At 40.0% G+C, this 22,585-nt stretch overlaps 1 protein-coding gene across 9 annotated transcripts in view; it reads right to left on the bottom strand.

The window, feature by feature from the left end:
* LOC100447885 (cytochrome P450 20A1) overlaps nucleotides 1-22,585 on the bottom strand; it is a 57,266-nt gene that overhangs the window by 5,280 nt on the left and 29,401 nt on the right. For 4 of the 9 annotated variants that reach the window (XM_002812766.5, XM_054549035.2, XM_063712978.1 and 1 more), the window contains 5 exons: nucleotides 18,643-18,721; nucleotides 12,708-12,823; nucleotides 11,283-11,337; nucleotides 5,681-5,801; nucleotides 1,526-1,637 (listed from right to left, as the gene is read on the bottom strand). In XM_002812766.5, the coding sequence (XP_002812812.1) occupies nucleotides 1,526-1,637; nucleotides 5,681-5,801; nucleotides 11,283-11,337; nucleotides 12,708-12,823; nucleotides 18,643-18,721 (483 nt within the window). Of the gene's footprint in view, nucleotides 1-1,525; nucleotides 1,638-5,680; nucleotides 5,802-11,282; nucleotides 11,338-12,680; nucleotides 12,824-18,642; nucleotides 18,722-22,585 lie in introns of all 9 variants that reach the window. The other 5 variants (XM_009238011.4, XM_054549034.2, XM_063712979.1 and 2 more) reach the window with 3 other exon arrangements.

Here is a 22,585-nt window from a genome sequence, read left to right as displayed (position 1 = left end):
TCCTCATACATTGTTGCTAAAAGTATAAAATGCCTTTTAGATAACATTTTAAATTTAACATACACATGGCCCAGTACAGTGGCTAATGCCTATAATCTCACCACTTTGGGAGGCTGAGGTAGGAGGATCACTTGAGCCCAGGAGTTCCATATCAGCCTGGACAACATAGTGAGACTCCGTCTTTATAAAAAATAAAAAAATTTAGTCCAGCTACTTGGGAACCTGAGGTGGGAGGATCACTTAAGTCCGGGAGGTCGAGGCTGCGATCACACCACTGCACTCCAGCCTAGGTAACAGAGCAAGACCGTGTCTAAAAATAATAATAACTGAACATATACATGGACTTTGACACAAAAACTCCGTGTCTCAGACTCTACTCAACACCTGTACCAGTATATAATTAAAAAAAATAATGTCAAACACAATTTCCACCAGCGGGGGCTGCTTAAATAAATTATGCTAGATGGGCATGGTGGCTCATGCCTGTAATCCCAGCACGTTGAGAGGTGGAGGCAGGTGGACCACTTGAGGCCAGGAGTTTGAGACCAGCCTGGCCAACATGGTGAAACCCCATCTCTACTAAAAATACACTAACTAGCCAGGACTTGTAGCACAAGCCTGTAATCCCAGCTACTCAGAAGGCCGAGGCAGGAGAATCACTTGAACTCGGGAGGTGGAGGTTGCAGTGAGCCAAGATTGCACGACTGCACTCCAGGATGGGTGACACAGTGTGATACTCTGTCTCAAAAAATTAAATTAAAAAATAAATTATGGTACATTCACACAATGGAATATTATGCAGCCATTAATAATAATGAGTCAAATCTGTATTAAGTGCTAGGTGTACTAATAGCCATGATACACTCAATAAAAGAAAATTAAAGAACAATATAGAAAGAGTAACTTTTCACATATAAATTGTTTAATACATATGTATATGTGTGTTTCTATACATATATACACAGAGTAATATACATACACAAAAATAGGTCTATAAAAATACATACTAAACTGCTAACAGTAGTACCTTTTGGGAAGGAAGACTTTTATATTGTTTGAACTTTAAAACAAGCACATATTATTTTGTAACTAAAATAATTGTGTCTTTTATTTAATAATGGGTAGCATTTATTTGCCACTTTAAACAAATTTAAAATACACACCAGGCCGGGTGCAGTGGCTCATGCGTGTAATCCCAGCACTTTGGGAGGCCAAGGTTGGCAGATCACCTGAGGTCAGGAGTTCAAGAGCAGCTTGGCCAAGATGGTGAAACCCCGTCTCTACTAAAAATACAAAAATTAGCTGGGCGTGGTGGCGGGCACCTGTAATCCCCGCTACTCGGGAGGCTGAGACAGGAGAATCCCTTGAACCTGGGAGGTGGAGGTTGCAGTGAGCCAAGATCGCGCCATTGCACTCCAGCCTGGGTGACAAGAGGAAAACTCCATCTAAAATATATATATATATACACACACACCAAAAGAGTTGAGAATAGCTGAATGAATTAAACATATTAAATGTTTTCTACCTCTCTAGGAATAATAAATTGGTCAATTTTTCCTTCAATATCTTGAAGCTGGGCAGAAACTGGAGTCAGTTTGGCAGTTCGAACAGTTTCACAAAGCACATGCTGACAATATCTGTTTTAAAAAAATTTTTTTTGAAGATGTTTATTTTGGGAGACAGTTAGAAATGTATATACATTTAAAAAACGTTCTTCAACAACTGCTCAAACATTCCCAACTTGAAATAGTCCCATCATAATTCTTATCTGCTTAAAGATATGTTATATATTAGAAGTATATAAAGATTAACAATTTTATAAATTTTAAAATAAATACATTTTTATGAGATTTGTTATAAATCTGTATATAACGCTAGGTAGATAAAGATTTCAACAAATAAAAACACTTTTAAAAGTACCAGAAGAAAACTCAAAATAATGTTTCTACAATTTTTAAAAAGTTTATTTTTAGCATGAAGCTGACAGAAAATTATAAAGAAAAATATACATAACCTAACTAGAGAAACATTTTGTTTACATATTTCTAAAGATAACTAGGAAAAATATTTTCAGTAAATATATCCTTAATGTATAAAACCTCTTTAAAAGTAATTAAAATAATCCAACAACCCCATAGAAACAGGGACGGAGAATACAAAAAGCAATTCACAAAAACTTACAAATGGCCTGAAGACATATGAAATGATACTCAACTTAATTAACAACTTAAAGATTGCCAATCATAGCATTTTTTTTTACTTGCCAGATTGACAAAGATGAAAAAGAATGAGAGCAGATATTACTAGAAAAAGATGGAGAAAAAGTCATTCTCATATCCAATTGGTGGAAGTATAAACTGGTAAAACCTTTCAGAAGCATAATTTGGCAATATGTATCAAACTCTTAAGTGTACATCACAACGAGAAGAATAAAAACTAAAATGTATTGCAATCTTGCTATGAGTCAGTTCACTTGAATACTTTATATACAGGATCTTATCGAATCCTTACAAGAAACCCATGGGTGCTATTATTATTCTAATTTTACAGATTAAAATCAGAGGCAGTTATTTAAGATCACATAGCAGGTAAACTGTGTTGACAGGATTCAAATCTTAACCACTGTCCTACTGCATACATCCTTCAACTAGAAGCTCACTTCTAGGACCTTATTATACAGAAATATTTGGAAATATTAGTAAAGATGTAAGCACAGAAGTGTTAATTGTTTGTAACATCAAAAACAACAAAATCAAAAGGGGAAACTTTCTTCCTTCTTTTCCTCTGTATAAATATTTATTGCATACCTGCTGCATGTGAAGCACTGTGCTAGGTACTGAGCTACAATAAACAAGAGATACACCATCAAAGGGGTTCAGAATCTAGTTGGCAGTGGGGAGGCAGATTGGATAGGACATAAAGGATGAACAAGTAAGTATAGCACATGTTATAAAGGAAGTTCAGGGTATTACTGGAATATAAGGCAGGAGCAGCTACTCTAGGGAAAGGGCTTTGTAGAGAAATAAACACAGGCTGGGCCGGGTGCAGTGGCTCATGTCTGTAATCCCAGCATTTTGGGAGCCAGAGGCGGGTGGATCACTTGAGGCCAGGAGTTCGAGACCAGCCTGGCCAACACGGTAAAACCCTGTGTCTACTAAAAATACAAAAATTAGCTAGGTGTGGTGGTGCATGCCTGTAATTCCAATTACTTGGAAAGCTGCGGCATGAGAATCGTTTGAACCCAGGAGGTGGAGGGTGCAGTGAGCTGAGATTGCGCCACTGCAATCCTGCCTGGGTGACAGAGAGAGACTGCATCTGAAAAAAAAAAGAGAGAGAGAGAGAGAGAGAGAAATAAACACAGGCTGAAACCTGCAAAACAACAACAACAACATTAAAAAAAAAAAAAAAAAAAAAACTCAAACCACCACCGACGATAAAAAAAACTCCACCACAAAACCAAAAACCAAAACCCGGACTTAACTAAAGAAGAGACGAAAGGAGAATCTATACAGAGGAAGTTTGTGCAAAAGCCAGGACAGGAGGTAAGAAACTAAAGACTTTGAGTAGAGCTAAACTGAAAGCTATGAAGAGGCACAAGTGAGGATAAGGTGGGAGTACACAAGGCCCAGCGTTTGAAATGCTTCATAAGCTATATTAGAGAGCTTAAACTTTCAAAAATTGTTTATTTACTTATTTATTTTTAAGAGACAGGTTCTTGCTCTGTTGCCCAGGCTGGAGTGCAGTGACACTCTATCATGCTGCAGCCTCAACCTCCCAAGCTCAAGCGATCCTCCCACCTCAGCCTCCCTAGTAGTTGTAACCATAGGCACATGCCTTTACATCTGGCTAATTTTTAAATATTTCGTAGAGACAGGCTTCCCACTATGTTGCCGTGAATGGTCTCAAACTCCTGGGCTCAAGCAATCCTCCAGCCTCAGCCTCCCAAATTGCTGGGATTATAAGCATGAGTCACTGCACCTAGCCCAACTGTTATGGGCTTAAGGGCTCATTTACAAAGGAACTTCACCTTCTACTTCATACACTTCTGTATGATAAAAACTTCAAAAGACAACTAGTATTACTTTTAAAATAATAGTTATAGTCAATGTAATAAATAAAACTTCCAACATTTAAAAGCCTCCTAGTTCTTTCCAGTGGTTATCTTGTTTTCTTTTTCTTTTTTTTTGAGATAGTGTCTCACTGTCACCAGGATGGAGTGTAGTGGTGTGATCATGGCTCACTGCGGCCTGGACTTCCGGGGCTCAGGTGATTCTCCTATATCAGCCTCCTGAGTAGCTGGGAACTACAGGCATGCACCACCATCCCTGGCTAATTTTTTGTTTTTTTTTTTAGAGATAGGGTTTTGCCATGTTGCTCTGGCTGGTCTTGCACTTCTGGGCTCAGGTGATCCTCTCACCTTGGCCTCCCAAACTGGTGGGATTACAGGTGTGGGCCACTGCACCCAGCCACTCTATCTTTTCTATAGTTGATTTTATGCTCCAAGGTAGGGTTGCTTGCTACCCAGTCTCAGATTTCTAACCCAGAAGCAGTCACAGTTGCAATTTTAAAAAAAGTTTAATTAAGGTATAGTTATATGCAATAAAATTAACCCATTTTACCTGTACAGTTTGAATTTTAGTAATTGTATACAATTGTGTAACTACAACCACAAGTAATATATAAGACAGTTTCATTTTCTTCATGCCCCTTTGTAGTTGATCCCCATTCCTAGCCCCTAAAAGTATGCTTTTTATCACCACAGTTTGCCTTTTCTAGAATTTCACACAAAAGAAATCATACAGTAGCCAGTATTTTATGTTTCACTTCTTTCACTTAAATCACTAAGATTCATCTGTGTTGTTGTGTGTATTGATATGGTGTTCCTTTTTATTACTTGGTAGTATTCTATGGTATGGTAATACCACAATTTGTTTATCTATTTACCAGCTGAACATCTGAACTATTTCCAATTTGGGGCTATTTTGAATAATACTGCTATGAATATATGCAAACAGGTCTTTGTGTAGTCATGTTTTCATTTATCTTGGAATGAAATTCCAAAGAGTGGAACTGCTGGGTCATATAAGTGTATGTTGAACTTTTTAAGAGCCTACCATATTGTTTTCTTTTCTTTTGAGACAGGGTCTCGCTCTGTAACCCAGGCTGGAGTGCAGTGATGTAATCACTGCAGCCTTGACCTCCTGAGCTGAGGTGATCCTCCCACCTAAGCCTCCTGAGTAGCTTGGACTACAGGCACGTCCCAGCACATCTGGCCAATATTTTGCATTTCCATGTTGCCCAAGCTGGTCTTGAACTACTGGGTTTAAGTGATCCACCCACCTTGGCCTCCCAAAGTGCTGGGATTACAGGTGTGAGCCACCATGCCCGGTCAAGCCTACTATATTATTATCTAATGTGGCTATTTTTTATTACCACCAACAAAGTATGAGTGTCATACTTGCTTGACTTCATTAGTACTATTTCACAGGCTAAGTTAAACATTTCCCACACAACCTTATGATTTTAAAAAGCAGATTCATTTACCTAATAAAATCTACATATAAATACTTTAAGTCCTATAAAAATATATAGCTTTCCTAGACAGCAACAATAGCTTTAAATTAGATACACTAGTTCAAATTTACCTTTTAATAATCTCCTCTTTTTATTGTGTTCTTACCTGAGCTGCTCAATTTTCTCTGGAGTAACAGGACCATTTCCAAAAACTTGGTTTATCTCTTCATATAATTTTTTTTGAACTTCTTCAGAGGTGGTTAAAAAACAGATTGCCCAGGTACACACTAGGTGAAACATTATATGAATAACAATGAAAATAGCTAACTCATGGCTTGGGTATAGAATAAGAAAAAAACTACTTATTTAGGGTGGGGTTTTTGTATTTGCTTTTTTTCTCCCATGATATAGAAGATATATAAGTGCTACTAAAAAGTAAAATTCTTCACAGGGTTTATATTTCATTGAATGGAACATCAATATTTACAGAATGCCCTCCAACAGACATAGTGCAATCTGGATGCCTTCTTTCTTAAAACTGATAAGTAACTGGAGCCACTTAATTTTACTTTAGGTAAAATAGTTACGATAATAAATAAATTTCATATCTGTAGGAGTGCTCAGTGTTGGTTATTGCAATGGATTATCTCATGCACTCAACCTTATTAGGCCGATTTATCAGTTCACTTAGGAGCACTAATGAAATGATTCAGACAAATCAAGCTAGCAGATTTATCGATAAATCAATATTCTAAAATATTTACTTGTGATGGTAAATATACTGGCTCAAAATTTGTGAGTGTTTATTGCTTAGAACAGTTCTCAACCAGACGTGGTGGCTCACACCTGTAACCCCCGCACTTTGGGAGGGGATCACGTGGAGGGGATCACTTTGGGAGGGGATCTGAAGCTGGGGGATTGCTTAGGCTCAGGAGTTCAAGACTAGTCTGGGCAACATGGCAAAACCCCATCTCTACAAAAAACTCAAAAATCAGCTGGGTGTGGTGGTGTATGCCTGTAGTCCCAGCTACTTGGGAGATTGAGATGGGATGATCGCTTGAGCCCAGGAGGTTGAGGCTGCAGTGAGCTGTGACCGTGCCACTGCACTCCACCCTGGGCAACCAAGTGAGACCCTGTCTCAAAAAAAAAAACCAAAAAAAAAAAAAAACAGTGGTTCTCAAAAACCACCTGGGAGATGGCTGATGCTATAACCTCACAATCACAAATTCTGGTTCAGTAGGTTTGTGATAAGGTCCAAACATCTGTACTTTTAACAAATGGAATATCGCATTTATCTTAACACCAAAATGGGAAGATCACTGGCTCATGGCTTACTTCAGCTTAAACTGGTTTATGGATTATATTCACTGAGGAAATGAAAATGTAAAGAAATCACATGTTGAGAAAAAAACCAGATGAAATGAAAATGTAAAGAAATTACATGTTGAGAAAAAAACAGAGGAAAAAGAGTAGTTATATTTCCTTTAGTAATACACTGGGATTATAACTATTAAAAGAATGGAACCTTCTGAACATATATACTACCTCTTTCCCTAGAATATGTTTGAGCTGACACCATCTGTAGCTCTATTGTTCCTGTGTCAAATACTTTTTAATATCCTTCTAGTAACTTGTACTTTACTTACCAATGATCTCTTTCCTGAGCTAAGGGTTAACTTAAACTTATCTCAAAGTTAGTTTATAAAAAAAAGTTTGCCTGATTCACCTTATTACCAATATTGTTATCATTAAAATCAGTAGTTACCTGGTACTCAACTACTCTGATTAGTTTTCTTATATCTAGAGTTCACAAAAAACATGAGTGACTGCCTGTCCTTAACTTTTGCCTACATATGCCTCTTCATTATGGCTTCTGAGTGAACTGTAGAATTTCTATTTTACAAGTGATGTGAAAACTTGTGCAGTGTACAATATGTATGTCACACAATTTTACAACATAGAGTAGTATATAACTGAAGGATTCACCACAAAGATTTGCACACAGTGGTCAATCCTGTACTCTGCTTGACTATATTATCACTTAAAATTAACATAACAGGCCGGGCGCAGTGGCTCACACCTGTACTCCCAGCACTTTGGGAGGCCGAGGCGGGCAAATCACAAGGTCAAGAGAACGAGACCATCCTGGCCAACATGGTGAAACCCTGTCTCTACTAAAAATACAAAAATTAGCTGGGCGTGGTGGCGTGCGCCTCTAGTCCCAGCTACTTGGAAGGCTGAGGCAGGAGAATCGCTTGAACCCGGGAGGCGGAGGTTGCACTGAGCCAAGATGGCACCACTGCACTCCAGCCTGGTGACAGAGCAAGACTCAGTCTCAAAAAAAAAAAAAAAATTAATATAACAATATGAATTTAATAATCTCACATTGGCTGGGTGTGGTGGCTCACGCCAGTAATCTCAGCACTTTGGGAGGCCGAGGCAGGCAGATCACGAGGTCAGGAGTTCGAGATCAGCCTGACCAACACAGTGAAATCTCGTCTCTACTAAAAATACAAAAAATTAGCCAGGTGTGGTAGTGGGCGCCTGTAGTCCCAGCTACTTGGGAGGCTGAGGCAGGAGAATCGCTTGAACCCGGGAGGTGGAGGTTGCAGTGAGCCGAGATTGCACCACTGCACTCCAGCCTGGGCGACAGAGTGAGACTCTGCCTCAAAAAAAAAAAAAAAATCTCACATTGACTTTTGGTTTGTGGGTTGTTTTTTAGATAGGGTCACACTCTGTCACTCAGGCTGGAGTATACTGGTAGTGATTACAGCTCACTTGAGGCCTTGATCTCCTGGCTAAAGTGATCCTCCCACCTCAACTTCCCAAGTAGCTGGGACTACAGGCGCATGCCACCATGCACAGCTAACTACAATTTATTTTTTTTTTGTAGAGATTGTGTCCCACTATATTGCCCGGCCTGTCACACTGGTTCCTTTGTAGGAGTCTATTAAAAATGATGGCTGAAAATAGCTTTAAAATGTGATTTTAAGCCACTTAATGTGCTTTAAATACAATACTGAATCAGACACAATTTCATAGCTTAGAGATAACTTGGAAGGTCATCTGGAGCTAAACTCCTATTTTAGAAAAGGAGGAAAATGCAGAGATAAGTATCTTGCCCAAGACTAATAAGGGGCAGAGTAAGGACTTATTAAGGTTTCTTGTTTATCTACTCTCTCAAAAACTTCAGAGGAGCCTTAAAAAGCCACTAACCTACATCCAAATACATAGCAATACTCCTAAAATCTCCCTAAAAACTGAAAATAAGATTAAAATATTAATTCAACCTTGGAAATAGTCACTTTTCTTGGTGTCCGGAGCACAAGTGATTTACATTTTTAAAGGTCTTTAGCAAAGACACATTTATTTTTAATGTAATGCGTTTTAAAAACAAGGATTTTAAATCTATTTTTATATTAATTTTTTTAAAACTGGGGTCTTGTTTTTATTGCCCAAGTTAGGCGAACTCCTGGGGCTCACGCAATCCTCCCACCTCAGCCTCCAATGCAGCTGGGACAAGTGTGCACCACTGGACCAAACAAGTAGGCATTTTTAAAAAAAGGTTGAATAAGGCAGGACGTGGTAGCTCACGCCTATAATCCTAGCACCTTGGGAGGCAGAGGCAGGCGGAGCACCTGAGGTCAGTTCAAGACCAGCTTGGCCAACATGGTCTCTACTTAAAATATAAAAATTAGCCAAGCATAGTTGCAGACGCCTGTAATCCCAGCTACTCAGGGGGCTAAGGCAGGAGAATCACTTGAATCGAGGAGATGGAGGTTGCAGTGACCCGAGATCGCGCAATTGCACTACTGCCTGGGTGACAAGAGTGAAACTCCGTCTCAAAAAAAAAAGGTTGAATACATTATTTTTGACATATGCTTACCTAAATTCAATTTAATCATCTATAGTATCTGGACATTTCTATATGTCAAAGAAGAAAAATTTATGGGAAGTTTACATTTGTATCATTTTAAAGAAAGCTTCCTTAAACATTAAGGGATATAAATGAAATCCTTCAAGTGAACACAAATTTTCTAAAATTTAAATTCATGTCCTAATACTTCCTTTTGTTTTTTGTTTTTTTTTTTTGAGACAGAGTGTCACTCTGTCACCCAGGCTGGAGTGCAGTGGTGCGATCTCAGCTCACTGCAACCTCTGCCTCTGGGGTTCAAGCGATTCTTTTGCCTCAGCCTACTGAGTAGCTGAGATTACAGGCATGTGCCCCCACATCCGGCTAATTTTTGTATTTTTGGTAGAGATGGGGTTTCACCATGTTGGTCAGGCTGGCCTCGAACTCCTGACCTTGTGATCTGCCCACCTCAGCCTCCCAAAGTGCTGGGATTACAGGCATGAGTCACCATGCCTGGCCTCCTTTTGTTTTTTGACAGGGTCTCACTCTGTCACCCAGGCTGCAGTCCAGTGGTGCGATCATGGCTGCAACCTCAACCTCCTGGGCTTAGGTGATCCTCCCACCTTAGCCTTCCTTAATAACTGGGATTACAAGTGTATGCCACCAGGCCTGGCTAATTTTTGAATTTTTTATAGAGATGGGTTTCCGCTGTGTTGCCCAGGCTGGTCCCAAATTTCTGGGCTCCAGTCATTCATCCACCTCGGCCTCCCAGAGTGCTGGCATTATAGCTGTGAGCCACCCTGCCTGGTCCCCTAATACTTCCTTTAAGTATTTTTATCTTAGTATATTTTTATGCCTATAGAAGTATTTTTATAAATACTGTATAAATAAATGGTACTCCACCAATCTAAAAACCAAGTGAGGAAACTTAGAAACATATCAAATATTTTACAATTTTACATAAAAATCACCTTCAATTCCAACGAGAGTTCTTTTAAATCATGATTTCTGTGGCCTATATACTCTTGTTGGCAGACCTTAATAATAGCAGACTAGCTTGGAGTCAAAGTGGAAAGCAGCAGCAGGAAATGAAAAGCTCACTGTTCTGGTTGGAAAGGTGTCAACAGCAGTTCATTTTAAAGGCACTAACAAGAATTCACAATCCATAAAATGTGTCAAGAAATTTATGGCAATTTTCAGAGGTGGCTTTAAGCACTTGGGGTTAAGAAAAAAAGCACTTATGTGAGTCAGCCCTTTAAAACAAGACGAAAAAACAGGGAAAAATTATAAAGAAGTCCTCTAAACAGTGTTTTTTTGTTTGTTTGTTTGTTTTGAGAGTCTTGCTCTGTTGCCCAGGCTGGAATGCAATACTGTGATCATCACTCACTGCAGCTTCAACCTCTTGGGCTCAAGTGATGATCCTGCCTCAGCTTCCCAAGTAGCTGCAATCAGAGGCATGCGCCACCACACCCAGCTAATTGTTATTTTTAGCAGAGACGAGGTCTCACTATGTTGCCCAGACTGGTCTCGAACTCCTGGGCTCAAGCGATCCTCCTGCCCTGGCCTCCCAAAGTGCTGGGATTACAGGTGTGGGTTGCCATGCCTGGCCTTGTTTTTTTTGAGACAGGGTCTCACTCTGTTTTCAGCCTGGAGTGCACAATCACAGTTCACTGTAACCTCCATCCTCGTGATTTAGCCTCTTGAGTAGCTGAGACTACAGGCACGGGCCATCATGCTCAGTTAAGTTATTTTTTTGTAGAGAGAGGGTCTCTGTTTTCTGGGCTGGCCTCCAACTCCCGGCCTCAAGCAATCTCCCACCTCAGCCTCCCCAAGTGTCGGGATTACATGTGTGAGCCACTGTGCTCAGCCTGTATATTCAGTAATTCCTCTGAAAAAGAAATCAATTTATACTTACATTTTGCAGTTATTATGCAACTGGCCAGAGAAAATATCATACTGTCTTCTAGGATCTAGGAAACAAAACTAAGTTTAGAAAGTGTGAAAAATGTAAGGTAGCCTATATTAGGCCCTGCTAAAATAATCTACAGCATAAAATCAGTGTCAATGAAAAAAAAAGTATATTATTTCATTATGATGTTTTCATTAAAACAAAAAACCAAATCTGTATAATGTGAATACCAACCTAAATACCACACTGCTTTTTAAAAATATTTTTAAAATTGATAAACTATAGTTGTATGTATTTTGGGAGTACAAGTGATTTTCGGTACATGTATACAACATGTAATGATCAAATCAGGGTATTTCTTGTGAATATTACTGGTTCATGATATACTTTGGTAAATAAACTCAGTCCTATTTTTCTGGCTTAGCCTAGTAAACAGCAATGAAGCCTCAGAAATAGGACAGAAGATCTCATCATTGTCCTGGAAGCCAAATTCAATTTCTGCACCAACATATACTACCAAACTACTTCTGGCTACAAGGACTTGCATGTGTACAGTGAGGCAGAAGATTCCTACAATGAAGAGGTGTGGCAATAACAACTCACCTCATTGGCCTGACAATACCACAAATGCAGTTGTACGCTGGCAGTATTGTCAACAAGCCACACTGCCACACCTGGTCAAGCAGGCAAAGTGATTTAGTCTAATACACCTAACACAATTTCTTCTCTTTTGCAATTCAAGAATTTTGGCTCAATTTAATAATATTAAATAATATACAGCTGCCTCAAAGAGCTAAACAATAGAGACCAAGTACTTGTACTACCAATGATGTACAATAAAAGAATACGATGCAGCTGGGCGCAGTGGTGCATACCTGTAATCTCAGCACTTTGGGAGGCCAAGGAGGGCGGATCATGATGTCAAAGAGACAGAGACCATCCTGGCCAACAAGGTGAAACTCTGTCTCTACCAAAAATACAAAAAAATTATCTGGGCGTGGTGGTGCACGTCTGTAGTCCCAGCTACTCAGGAGGCTAAGGCAGGAGAATCGCTTGAACCCAGGAGGTGGAGGTTGCAGTGAGCAGAGATCGTGCCACTGCACTCCAGCCCGGCGACATAGCGAGACTCCATCTCAAAACAACAACAACAAAAAACCCCCCAAAAACATGTATGATGCTTCTCTTAAGCCACTGAACTCTAGGAGGGTATCTGGATTAAAGTGAATGAAAAGCACACTGTATATATGTGTGATTATTATCATTATTTTTTATAGATGGCGTCTTGCTATATTGCCCAAGTTGGCCTCGATCTCTTGGGTTCAAGTGATCCTCCCACCTCAGCCTCTCAAGTAACTGGGACTACAGTCATGAGCCATTGTGCCTGGCTCTGGCTTATTTTTTTACCTGATGAACATTTAACAATTTTATCACCTGCTGGTCATTAAGGTTCCCTTGTACTAAGGAGTCAATGAAAATATATTGACTGAAGTTCCTTCCTTTTCGTTCTTTTATGATGTTCCTTAAAACAGACTCCAGTTGCATGAGGGCTTAGAGAAAAAAACAAAATAATTTTAGAATACAAGCATTAGTGGAGATTGAACTTTAAAAAAATAATTCTGTGCAATGTTACTATATGAAGAAGAAAACCTTCAAAGTTAATAACCAACAACAAAGAAAGCTAATTTATGTTTAAACTCATTTTCTTCCTCCTTTTTTGCCAAATTTAACATACATACAAAAAAGTACACAAAGCATGTAAGTACAGTTTAAGGAATAATTATAAATCACCACCAACCACCTAGGTCAAGAAGTAGAGCAATGTCAGCACTTGACTTTTTATTTTTGAGACAGTCTTGCTCTGTTGCCCAGACTGCAGTGTAGTGGTGTGATCTTGGCTTACTGCAGCCTTGACTTCCCAGGCTCAGGTGATTCTCCCATCTCAGCCTCCCGAGTAGCTGGGACTACAGGCATGCTACCACACCCAGCTAATTTTTGTATTTTTGGTAGAGACGGGGTTACACCATGTTGGCCAGGCCGGTCTCAAACTCCTGGGCTCAAGCAATCCATCTGCCTCGGCCTCTTAAAGTGCTGGGATTATAGGCGTGAGCCACCGCGCCTGGCCTAATACCAGCACTTTAGAGGCCTCCAAACACATAAGCCTTTCTTCCCTAATATCATCCACCTTCCTTCTAAATTCTGTCTTCTTAACTCCATTCCTTCTCCCAAATCAGGAATCACTTATTTAGGGATAGAAACAGATGTGAGATAATCAGAAAAGTAAATTTCTAAAAACCTAAAAGAGGCTGGGCACAGTGGCTCATGCCTGTAATCCCAGCACTTTGGGAGGCCGAGGCAGGTGAATCACGAGGTCAGGAGTTCAAGACCAGCCTGGCCAAGATGGCAAAACCCCATCTCTACTAAAAACACAAAAATTAGCTGGGCTCAGTGGCAGGCACCTGTAATCTCAGCTACTCAGGAGGCTGAGGCAGGAGAATCGCTTGAACCCGGGCGGCAGAGGTTGCAGTGAGCCAAGATTGTGCCACTGCACTCCAGCCTGGGCAAGAGAATAAATAAATATTTTATTTATCTCTAAATAAATAAATAAATAAAATAAAAACCTAAAATATATCAATAACTGATATCCAATGGCCCATAAAATTATACACAAATGTTTCAGTCTTCATCTTACTTGACCTATCATATCACTGATGATGTTGATAACGTACTCTCCAAGAAACACTTTTTCTTTTTCTTTTCTTTTTTTTTTTTTTTTGAGACAGAGTGTTCCTCTGTCACCCAGGCTGGAGTGCAGTGGTGCAATCTCAGCTTACTGCAACCTCCGCCTCCCGGGTTCAAACGATTCTCCTGCCTCAGCCTCCAGAGTAGCTGGGACTATAAGCGTGTGCCACCACGCCCGGCTAATTTTTTGTATTTTTAGTACAGACGGGGTTTCACCGTGTTAGCCAGGATGGTCTCTATCTCCTGACCTTGTGATCCGCCCACCTCAGCCTCCCAAAGTGCTAGGATTACAGGCACGAGCCACCATGCCCGGCCAAGAAACACTTTTTCATGTGGTTCCCAGGACTCTATACTCCCCTAGACTCCACACTTCCCTCCTGCTTTACTGCCTGCTCATTCTGTTTCCTTTTTTGATTCTTTTTCAATCTCTTGAATTTCTCAGTAATGAAATGCTCAAGGACAGGGCTCAGTTTTGGGACCTCTTTCCTTTTTCTAGCTATATTCACTAACTGGTGATCTCTAATCTCAAGGCTTTCAATGCAATATATGTACCGCACACTTCCAAATCTATATTTCTAGTCAGGACTTCTTTCTCTTCAGCTCCAGACTCATATATCTAATTCTAATAACAAACTCAACCTCTGGACTTGGATGTCTGAAGCATACCAAACACTGAACTCTTGAGCTTTCCCCCAAATCCTGGATCTTCCCATAGTCTTCCCCATCTTATTTCCCGACAAACTCCTTTTGCAATTAGGCCAAAAACCTTGGTATCTCCCTCACCCTTATACCCTAATTTTAATCTGTCAGCCAATGTTGGTAGGTCTACCTTCAAAGTACCAAATTATTTTCTTACTCCTTTTTTTTTTTCTTGTTCTATATTTTCTGTTGCCTGCCACTTGGTCCAAGCCACATTATCTCTCATGCTTGGTTTATTGCAGTAGCCCTCTAACTAGTGTCCCTGCTTTTGCTCTGGACCCATGCAGTCTATCATAGCAGTCAAAGTGATCCTTTTATAACATAACTCAGATTGTAACTCTGCTCAAAACCTGACAGTGGCTTCCTATCTCATAGTAACAACCCAGTCCCACAATAGTCTGTAAGCCATACAAAACCCATTCCTGTCTCCAGTCTTTCTGACCTCATCTTCTGCTCCTCTTCTCACTCACTTCATTCCAGCCATACTGGCCTTCCTGTTGTACTTCAAATACAGCAGAAGAGTCCTACTTCAAGGACTCTGTAACTACTTTTCCTCTACGTGGAATATTCTTCCTTTGAACATCTGGGTATCCACATGTTCTGCATGACTGGTTTCATCTCTTGCAAGTGTTTACCCAAAAGTCACCTCATCTTGGTGAGGCCTTTCCTAATAATTACTTAAAATTGCAATCCCCCAACCCCCGGCACTCCCTATCCCCTTCTGGTTTTAGTTTTGTCTACAGCATTTTTCACCTTTTAATGTACTACTCAATTTACTTATTTAGATTACTGTCTGTCTCTTCCCACTAGAATGTGGTGCCACAAGGGCAAGAAATTTTGTTTCGGTTCCTCAGCACCTAAAACATGCCAGGATATCATAGATCTACATTAAATATTTATAGAATTGAATCAATACACATTAGTGATTAAAATGAGAAATTATTCCCAGGCATGGTGGCTCACGCCTGTAATCCCAGCACTTTGGGAGCCCGAGGTGGGTGGATCACTTGAGGTCAGGAGTTTGAGACCAGCCTGGCCAACAGTTTTAGTAGAAACCCTGTCTCTACTAAAACTACAAAAATTATTTGAGCACGGTGGCAGGTGTCTGTAATCCCAGCTACTTGGGAGGATGAGGCCCGAGAATCGCTTGAACCCGGGAGGCAGAGGATGCAGTGAGCTGAGATTGTGCCACTGCAGTCTCACCCAGCCTGGGCAATAGAGCGAGACTCAGTCTCAAAAAAAAAAAAAGAATTAAAATAAGAAATTATTAACACTATAAAGAAGTTGTTCCCAGGCTTTGCTACACATTAGAATCACCTAAGAAGTTTTTTCAAACAACAGTAAAGCACAAGTCATACCTCATATCAATTAAATCTGAATGTTTACAGGTAAGAGTCAGGCTTCACTATTTTTAAAAAGATTCAATGTGTAGCAAAGTTTGGGAACTACTGTTGTACATTCTCAACCCTACAACTACATTAGAACAATCTGGACAGCCTTTACAAAAATACCTGATGTCCACAACACCCCGATCTCAGATTCTGAATAAACTGGTCTAGGATAAGGCCTGATCTTCAGGTTTTGTGCTTTAAGTTCTCCAACTGATTCTAATGTGCAAAGCAGGTTGGGAATTAAACAAAGGAAGCTCTGATCCAGTCATGGGATCCCATTTTTATAAATACTAGAACATAATCATTTCTAATAAAAGCTCAAATTTGATTTATGCCCATGTTACAGCCCAAGGAACACATTATGCCAGAAAATTTACTTTTATTTAGAATCAAAGAATATAAATTATTTTTATGTTAATTTAACCAATATTTCTGAAACACATTTTTTATCAAGGGGAATTAATCTAAATGCATTGATCAAGATAATCATAATGGTCATAAAAACCAGATAGCAGGAAATGTGTCAATTAAACTGGCTCTTTTTTTTTCTTTTTTACTTCTGTTGGACCAAGAAAATCACTAAAACAGTACGCTAATGAGGACAGAGATTTTTGTCTCCTGTGCACAGAATAGGGCCTAGCACAGCCTCAATAAATGTTTGTTGAAAGGACGAAGAAAGAGAATCCTGTGAAGCAATACTATAATGTATAGAAAACAATCCATTATTCTAATGCAGCCTCTGTATTTTAATTTATCCTGCATGCTTCCAAAAAAATGAATTGAGGTAGCTTAGAATAAAAGTATTGGCCGGGTGTGGTGGCTCACACCTGTAATCCCAGCACTTTGGGAGGCTCAGGCGGGCGGATCACCTGAGGTCAGCAGTTCAAGACAAGTCTGGCCAACATGGCGAAACCCCATCTCTACTGAAAATACAAAAATGAGCTGGGCATGGTGGCAGGTGCCTGTAATCCCAGCTACTCAGGAGGCTGAGGCAGGAGAATAGCTTGAACCCAGGAGGCAGAGGTTGCAGTGAGCCGTGATCGCACCACTGCACTCCAGTCTGGGCGACAGACTGAGACTCTGTCTCAAAAAAAAAAAAATTTTATTAAAAAAAAAAATTAAAGCTTGATAATTATTCAATCACTGACAGAGAATACAGGACAAAAAAAATAATAAGGGAGAATAATTAATCTGGGGGTACTATATTACATTAAAATTGCTATTTTTCTGTGTAAATTGTACAAAGTTGAAATCAATGCCAAACATCATTGAAAATATTTTTATTCAATGTTATAATGGCAAGAATTGTTTAGGTTGCTAATTTTTTATTTTTTATTTTTTTGAGATAGAGTCTCACTCTCTCACCAAGGCTGGAGTGCAGTGGCACGATCTCAGCTCACTGCAACTTCTGCCTCCAGGGTTCAAGTGGTTCTCATGCCTCAGCCTTTTGAGTAGCTGGGATTACAGGTGTGCGCTGCTGCACCTGGCTAATGTTTTGTATTTTTTTAGTAGAGGCAGGGTTTCACCATGTTAGCCAGATTGGTCTCGAACTCCTGGCCTCAAGTGATCTGCCTACCTCAGCCTCCGAAAGTGCTGGGATTGCAGGTGTGACCTACCACACCGGGCCTATGTTGCTAATTTTTAAAAATTTTTTGAGATGGGGTCTCTCACTACATTGCCCAGGCTGGTCTCAAAATCCTAAGCTGAAGTGATCCTCTCATCTCAGCCTCCCAAGTAGCTGGGACTACAGGCATGTGCTACCATGGCCGCCATTTTTTATAAATATCTGTAATATTTAATCATGTTGACATTTCCCTACTAATTCCTATAATGTTGAACCTTTAGTTTGTTCCTGGTTTTCTACTTGCAGAAACAGCACTACAAATATACCTTCATGAATATTGTCTTCTTTCATATAATTTCATCCATTATTTATGGTTCTTAGTATGCATTATTAAACTGCTGAAGATTGTACCCTTATACTTTCCATTAATCCTGTAGAGTATACCAGCTCTACAACACTCATTCTGCAGTCAGTGCTAGAGTTTCTTTTACTAACTTATCTTTCCTCGCTTCTGTTAAAGGAAACTTTCATTGTAGAAAATGTAGAAAAAAGCATAAAGAAATAAAATATAGGCCAGGCACAGTGGCTCACACCTGTAATCCCAGCACTTTGGGAGGCTGAGGCAGGCGGATCACAAGGTCAAGAGATCGAGACCAACCTGGCCAACAGGGTGAAACCCTGTCTCTACTAAAAATACAAAAATTAGCTGGGCATGGTGGCACGCACCTGCAGTCCCAGCTACTCGGAAGGCTGAGGCAGGAGAATTGCTTGAACCTGGGAGGCGGAGGTTGCTGTGGCCAAGATCGCACCACTGTACTCCAGCCTGGCAACAGAGCGAGACTCTGTCTCAAAAAAAAAAAAAAAAAAAAAAGAAAATATAAATGACCTTTAATCTCACTATTCAGAGATAACTTTATTAAAACTGGGGCACATTTTTTTGTCCTTACTAAAAATTAACAGTGACCAAACTTACCATCTTCATATTGTTTTTTCCGAGTTGTATTTTTATCAAGTGACCCATCTAGAAAGCCTTTTCCAATCTCAGACCAAACCTGAAAATAGGTAAATATACATATCTATTATCTAATAGGTAGAATTTTAATAATATAGAGCAATGTAACCATGTAACCTAATGACTTAGGAACTCTTTTTTTTTTTTTTTTTTGAGTCAGGGTTCTGGCTCTGTCACCCAGGCTAGAGTGCTGGATTGCAATGGCACGATCATGGCTCACTGCAACCTCCACCTCCCAGGCTCAAGCCATCCTCCCACCTCAGCCTCCTAAGTAGCTGGGACTACAGGTGTGTGCCACCAATGTCAGCTAATTTTTCTATTTTTTGTAGAGACGGGTTTCACCATGTTTCTCAGGCTGGTCTTGAACTCTTCAGCTCAAGTGATCTTCTCGTCTCAGTCTCCCAAAGTGTTGGGATTACAGGTGTGAGCCACCTACCCAGCAGAAACTCTTGTCACCAACAAATCTGATAATTAAGCTCTCCTTCTCAACTGGCTGCACAATCCTTTACTCCAGTCTCAGAGGAGAGGGTATAAATATATTTTAATGACTTCAGTCAAGGCACTTTCAAACTAAAAGAAGTGGAAAGTGAAAAATTCCTTTTCTCTAAAAGGAGTAGGGCGAAGAAAAAGACACAGCAGTAGAGTCAATCCTCATTTTTTCTTCCCCCACCCCAAGACAGAGTCTCACTGTGTTGCCTAGGCTGGAGTGCAGTGGTGTGATCTTGGCTGACTGTAACTTCCACCTCCCGGGTTCAAGCAATTCTCCCAGCCTCAGCCTCCTGAGTAGCTGGGATTACAGGTGCCTGCCACCACGCCCAGCTAATTTTTGTATTTTTTAGTAGAGATGGGGTTTCCAGACTGGTCTCGAACTCCTGACCTCAGGTGATCCACCCGCCTCAGCCTCCCAAAGTGCTGGGATTACAGGTGTGAGCCACTGCGCCCGGCCCTCATTTTTACATTATACTGGCATAAGTGTAAAAATAAAATTCACAGGTAATTACAAATTTCTGTTTCACCTGTAATACTGATAAACACTGGCTGAGGTAAAGAAAAAGGTTAAAAGTTAGTCTGAGATTTGGATGTGATAAGCAGCAGAATAGGCTTCTAAATTTTCACAATTTGGTCATTAGCCCCTGAAAAAACTTTAACCTGATTTTAATTCAAAAGTTCTAAAAGAATTTAGGGAAAGAACACAACACTTATTAAACAATGGCTAAATACTGTATTTGAAAAACAATAGATTTTTAAAAGTCCTCAATTCTTACCTTAAATGAAAACATTTCAGATTACTTAAATGTTAAAAAATCAAACTATTAAAACTACTGTAAAAATGAATAGTAGGCCGAGTGGAGTGGCTCACACCCATAATCCTAGCACTTTAGGAGGTCAAGGCGGGCAGATTGCTTGGTCTAAGGAGTTCGAGAACATGGTGAAACCCTGTCTCTACGAAAAATACAAAAAATTAGCCAGGCGTTGTGGTGAGCATCTGTGGTCTCAGCTACTCAGGAGGGTGAGGTGGAAGGATAGCTTGAGTCTGGGAGGTGAAGGCTGCAGTGAGCCAAGACTGCGGCACTGCAGCCTAAAAAAAAAAAAAAAGAAAAAAAAAGTAAATACTTATATAAGACCCTTAAAGTTCAAAAGCAGTTTCTAAACATGACAGAACATAAGGCACAAATTCACAATGAAAGAGTTAAATTGATTTAGCTACATAAAAACATTAACATTTGTGATACTGAAAAAGTATCACAAAACTTTTATTTACTATAAATAAATGGAAAAGGAAACGAAAACTGAGATTAAAAATAAAGAGCTGTTCTAGATTAGTAAGAAAAAGCAACACAAAAATAGAAACATAGGCAAAACAGCTAGGTGGGCCTAAAATCCCAGCTATTTGGGAGGCTGAGGTCAGAGGATCCCTTGAGCCCAAAAGTTTGAGACCAGTCTGGGCAGCATGGTGATACAAAAAAGTAAATAAAATAATGAAGAAATATAGGCGGAGGACATAAAAAAAAATCCCACAAAAGAAACCCAAGTGTTTAACAAAAGTATAAAAATATGATTTTTGGTTTTTTGTTTTTAAGACAGGGTCTGGCTCTGTCTCCAAGGCTGGAGTGCCATGGCACAATCATGGCTCACTACAACCTCCACCTCTTGGGCTCAAGCAATCCTCTGGCCTCAGCCTGACAAGCAGTCGAGACTAAAAGAATGTACTACCACATGCAGCAAATTTTCGTGTGTTTTTTTTTTTTTTGGCAAAGATGGGGTTTTGTCATGTTGCCCAGGCTGGTCTCAAACTCCTGGGCTCAAGTAATCCTCTTGCTTTGGCTTCCCAAAGTGCGAGGATTATAGGGGTGAACCACTGCACCAAGGCAAAAAGATGTTTAACCTCACAAGTAATAAAAGAATTACACAGGATGGGTGTGGTGGCTCACGCCTGTAATCCCAGCACTTTGGCAGGCTGAGGCGGGCAGATCACCTGAGGTCAGGAGCTCGAGACCAGCCTGGCCAACATGGTGAAACCCCATCTCTACTAAAACTACAAAAAATACCCGGGCATGGTGACAAGCGCCTATAATCCCAGCACTTTGGGAGGCCGAGGCAGGTGGATCACTTGAGGTCAGGAATTTGAGACCAGCTCGCCAACATGGTGAAACCCCATCTCTACTAAAGGTACAAAAATTAGCCAGGCGTGGTGGTGGGCACCTGTAATGCCAGCTACTGGGGAGGCTGAGGCAGGAGAATCGCTTTAACCCGGGAGGTGGAGGTTGCAGTGAGCCGAGGTTGCACCATTGCATTCCAGCCTGGGCGATAAGAGCGAAACTCCGTCTCAAAAAAAAAAAAAAGAACTATATATTTAACTCATAAAATGTCATTTTTGGCTTACTGGATAGGCAAAAATTTTGTTTTTTGAGACAGGGTCTCACTCTATCATCCAGGCTGGAGTGCAGTGGTGTGATCCTCCTGGGCTCAAGTGATCCTCCCCTCAGTCTCCTGAATAGCTGGGACTACAGGTGTGCATGCCACCACACTTCACTAATTAAAAAAAAAAATTGGAGACAGGGGTCTCACTGTGTTGCCCAGGCTGGTCTTGAACTTCTAGGCTCAAGTAATCCCCCTGCCTTGGCTTCCCAAAGTGCTAGGATTACAGGCATGAGCTATCGTACCTGGCCTAGAAAGGCAAATATTTAAGGACCAACAATTCTAAATGTTGTCAAAAGTACAGGGTAAGAGCACACTAATATTGGTGGAAAAATACTTGGGACAATGTTTGTAGTGGGCGGTTAGGACAGACAATATGCAACTGAAGGAAAGATGTATGTTTTTTCACATTTTAACACCTGTGAAATCAGTATGCATCTTACAACTGATGACATCTCCCAACTGTTTTCATCTAAGTAGCAGTCATGATGCAGTCGTCATTGGCTCTGAATTCACAAATTGGTTATTATTCCTGGTGGCATGACTGGACAATGGCAATCCTTTGGTATTTCAGACATTAAAAGATCATTTCAGGGGTGGGCAGGAGAAAAAGAAATCACTTAATGGGTACAATGTACATTATTTGGGTGATGGACACACTAAAAGCCCTTACTTTACCACTACACAATCTATGCATGTAATAAAATTATACATATAACTCATAAATTTATACAAATAAAATAAAAAATCTTTGAAAGCCCACTCTGGTGGCAAGGCTGTGGATGTTAAAAAAAAAAAAAAAAAAAAAAATCATTTGAGGAAGAATAAGTCCTGTTTATAGTCTGAAAAGTTTCCTTTGACAGCTTTTAGTAATATTAAGAAAACATCACATTCTTGACAAAAATACGTATTTTGAATCTACTCATGAAATATCAGACAAACTCAAATTGAGGGATAGTCTACAAAATAACTGTCCTGTACTATC

Source organism: Pongo abelii, chromosome 11, assembly GCF_028885655.2.
Source record: "Pongo abelii isolate AG06213 chromosome 11, NHGRI_mPonAbe1-v2.0_pri, whole genome shotgun sequence".
In the NCBI taxonomy this organism is placed as follows: Eukaryota; Metazoa; Chordata; class Mammalia; order Primates; family Hominidae; genus Pongo; species Pongo abelii.
The sequence above is the reverse complement of the archived record's forward strand: the minus strand, read 5'-3'. Positions and strand labels throughout refer to the sequence as shown.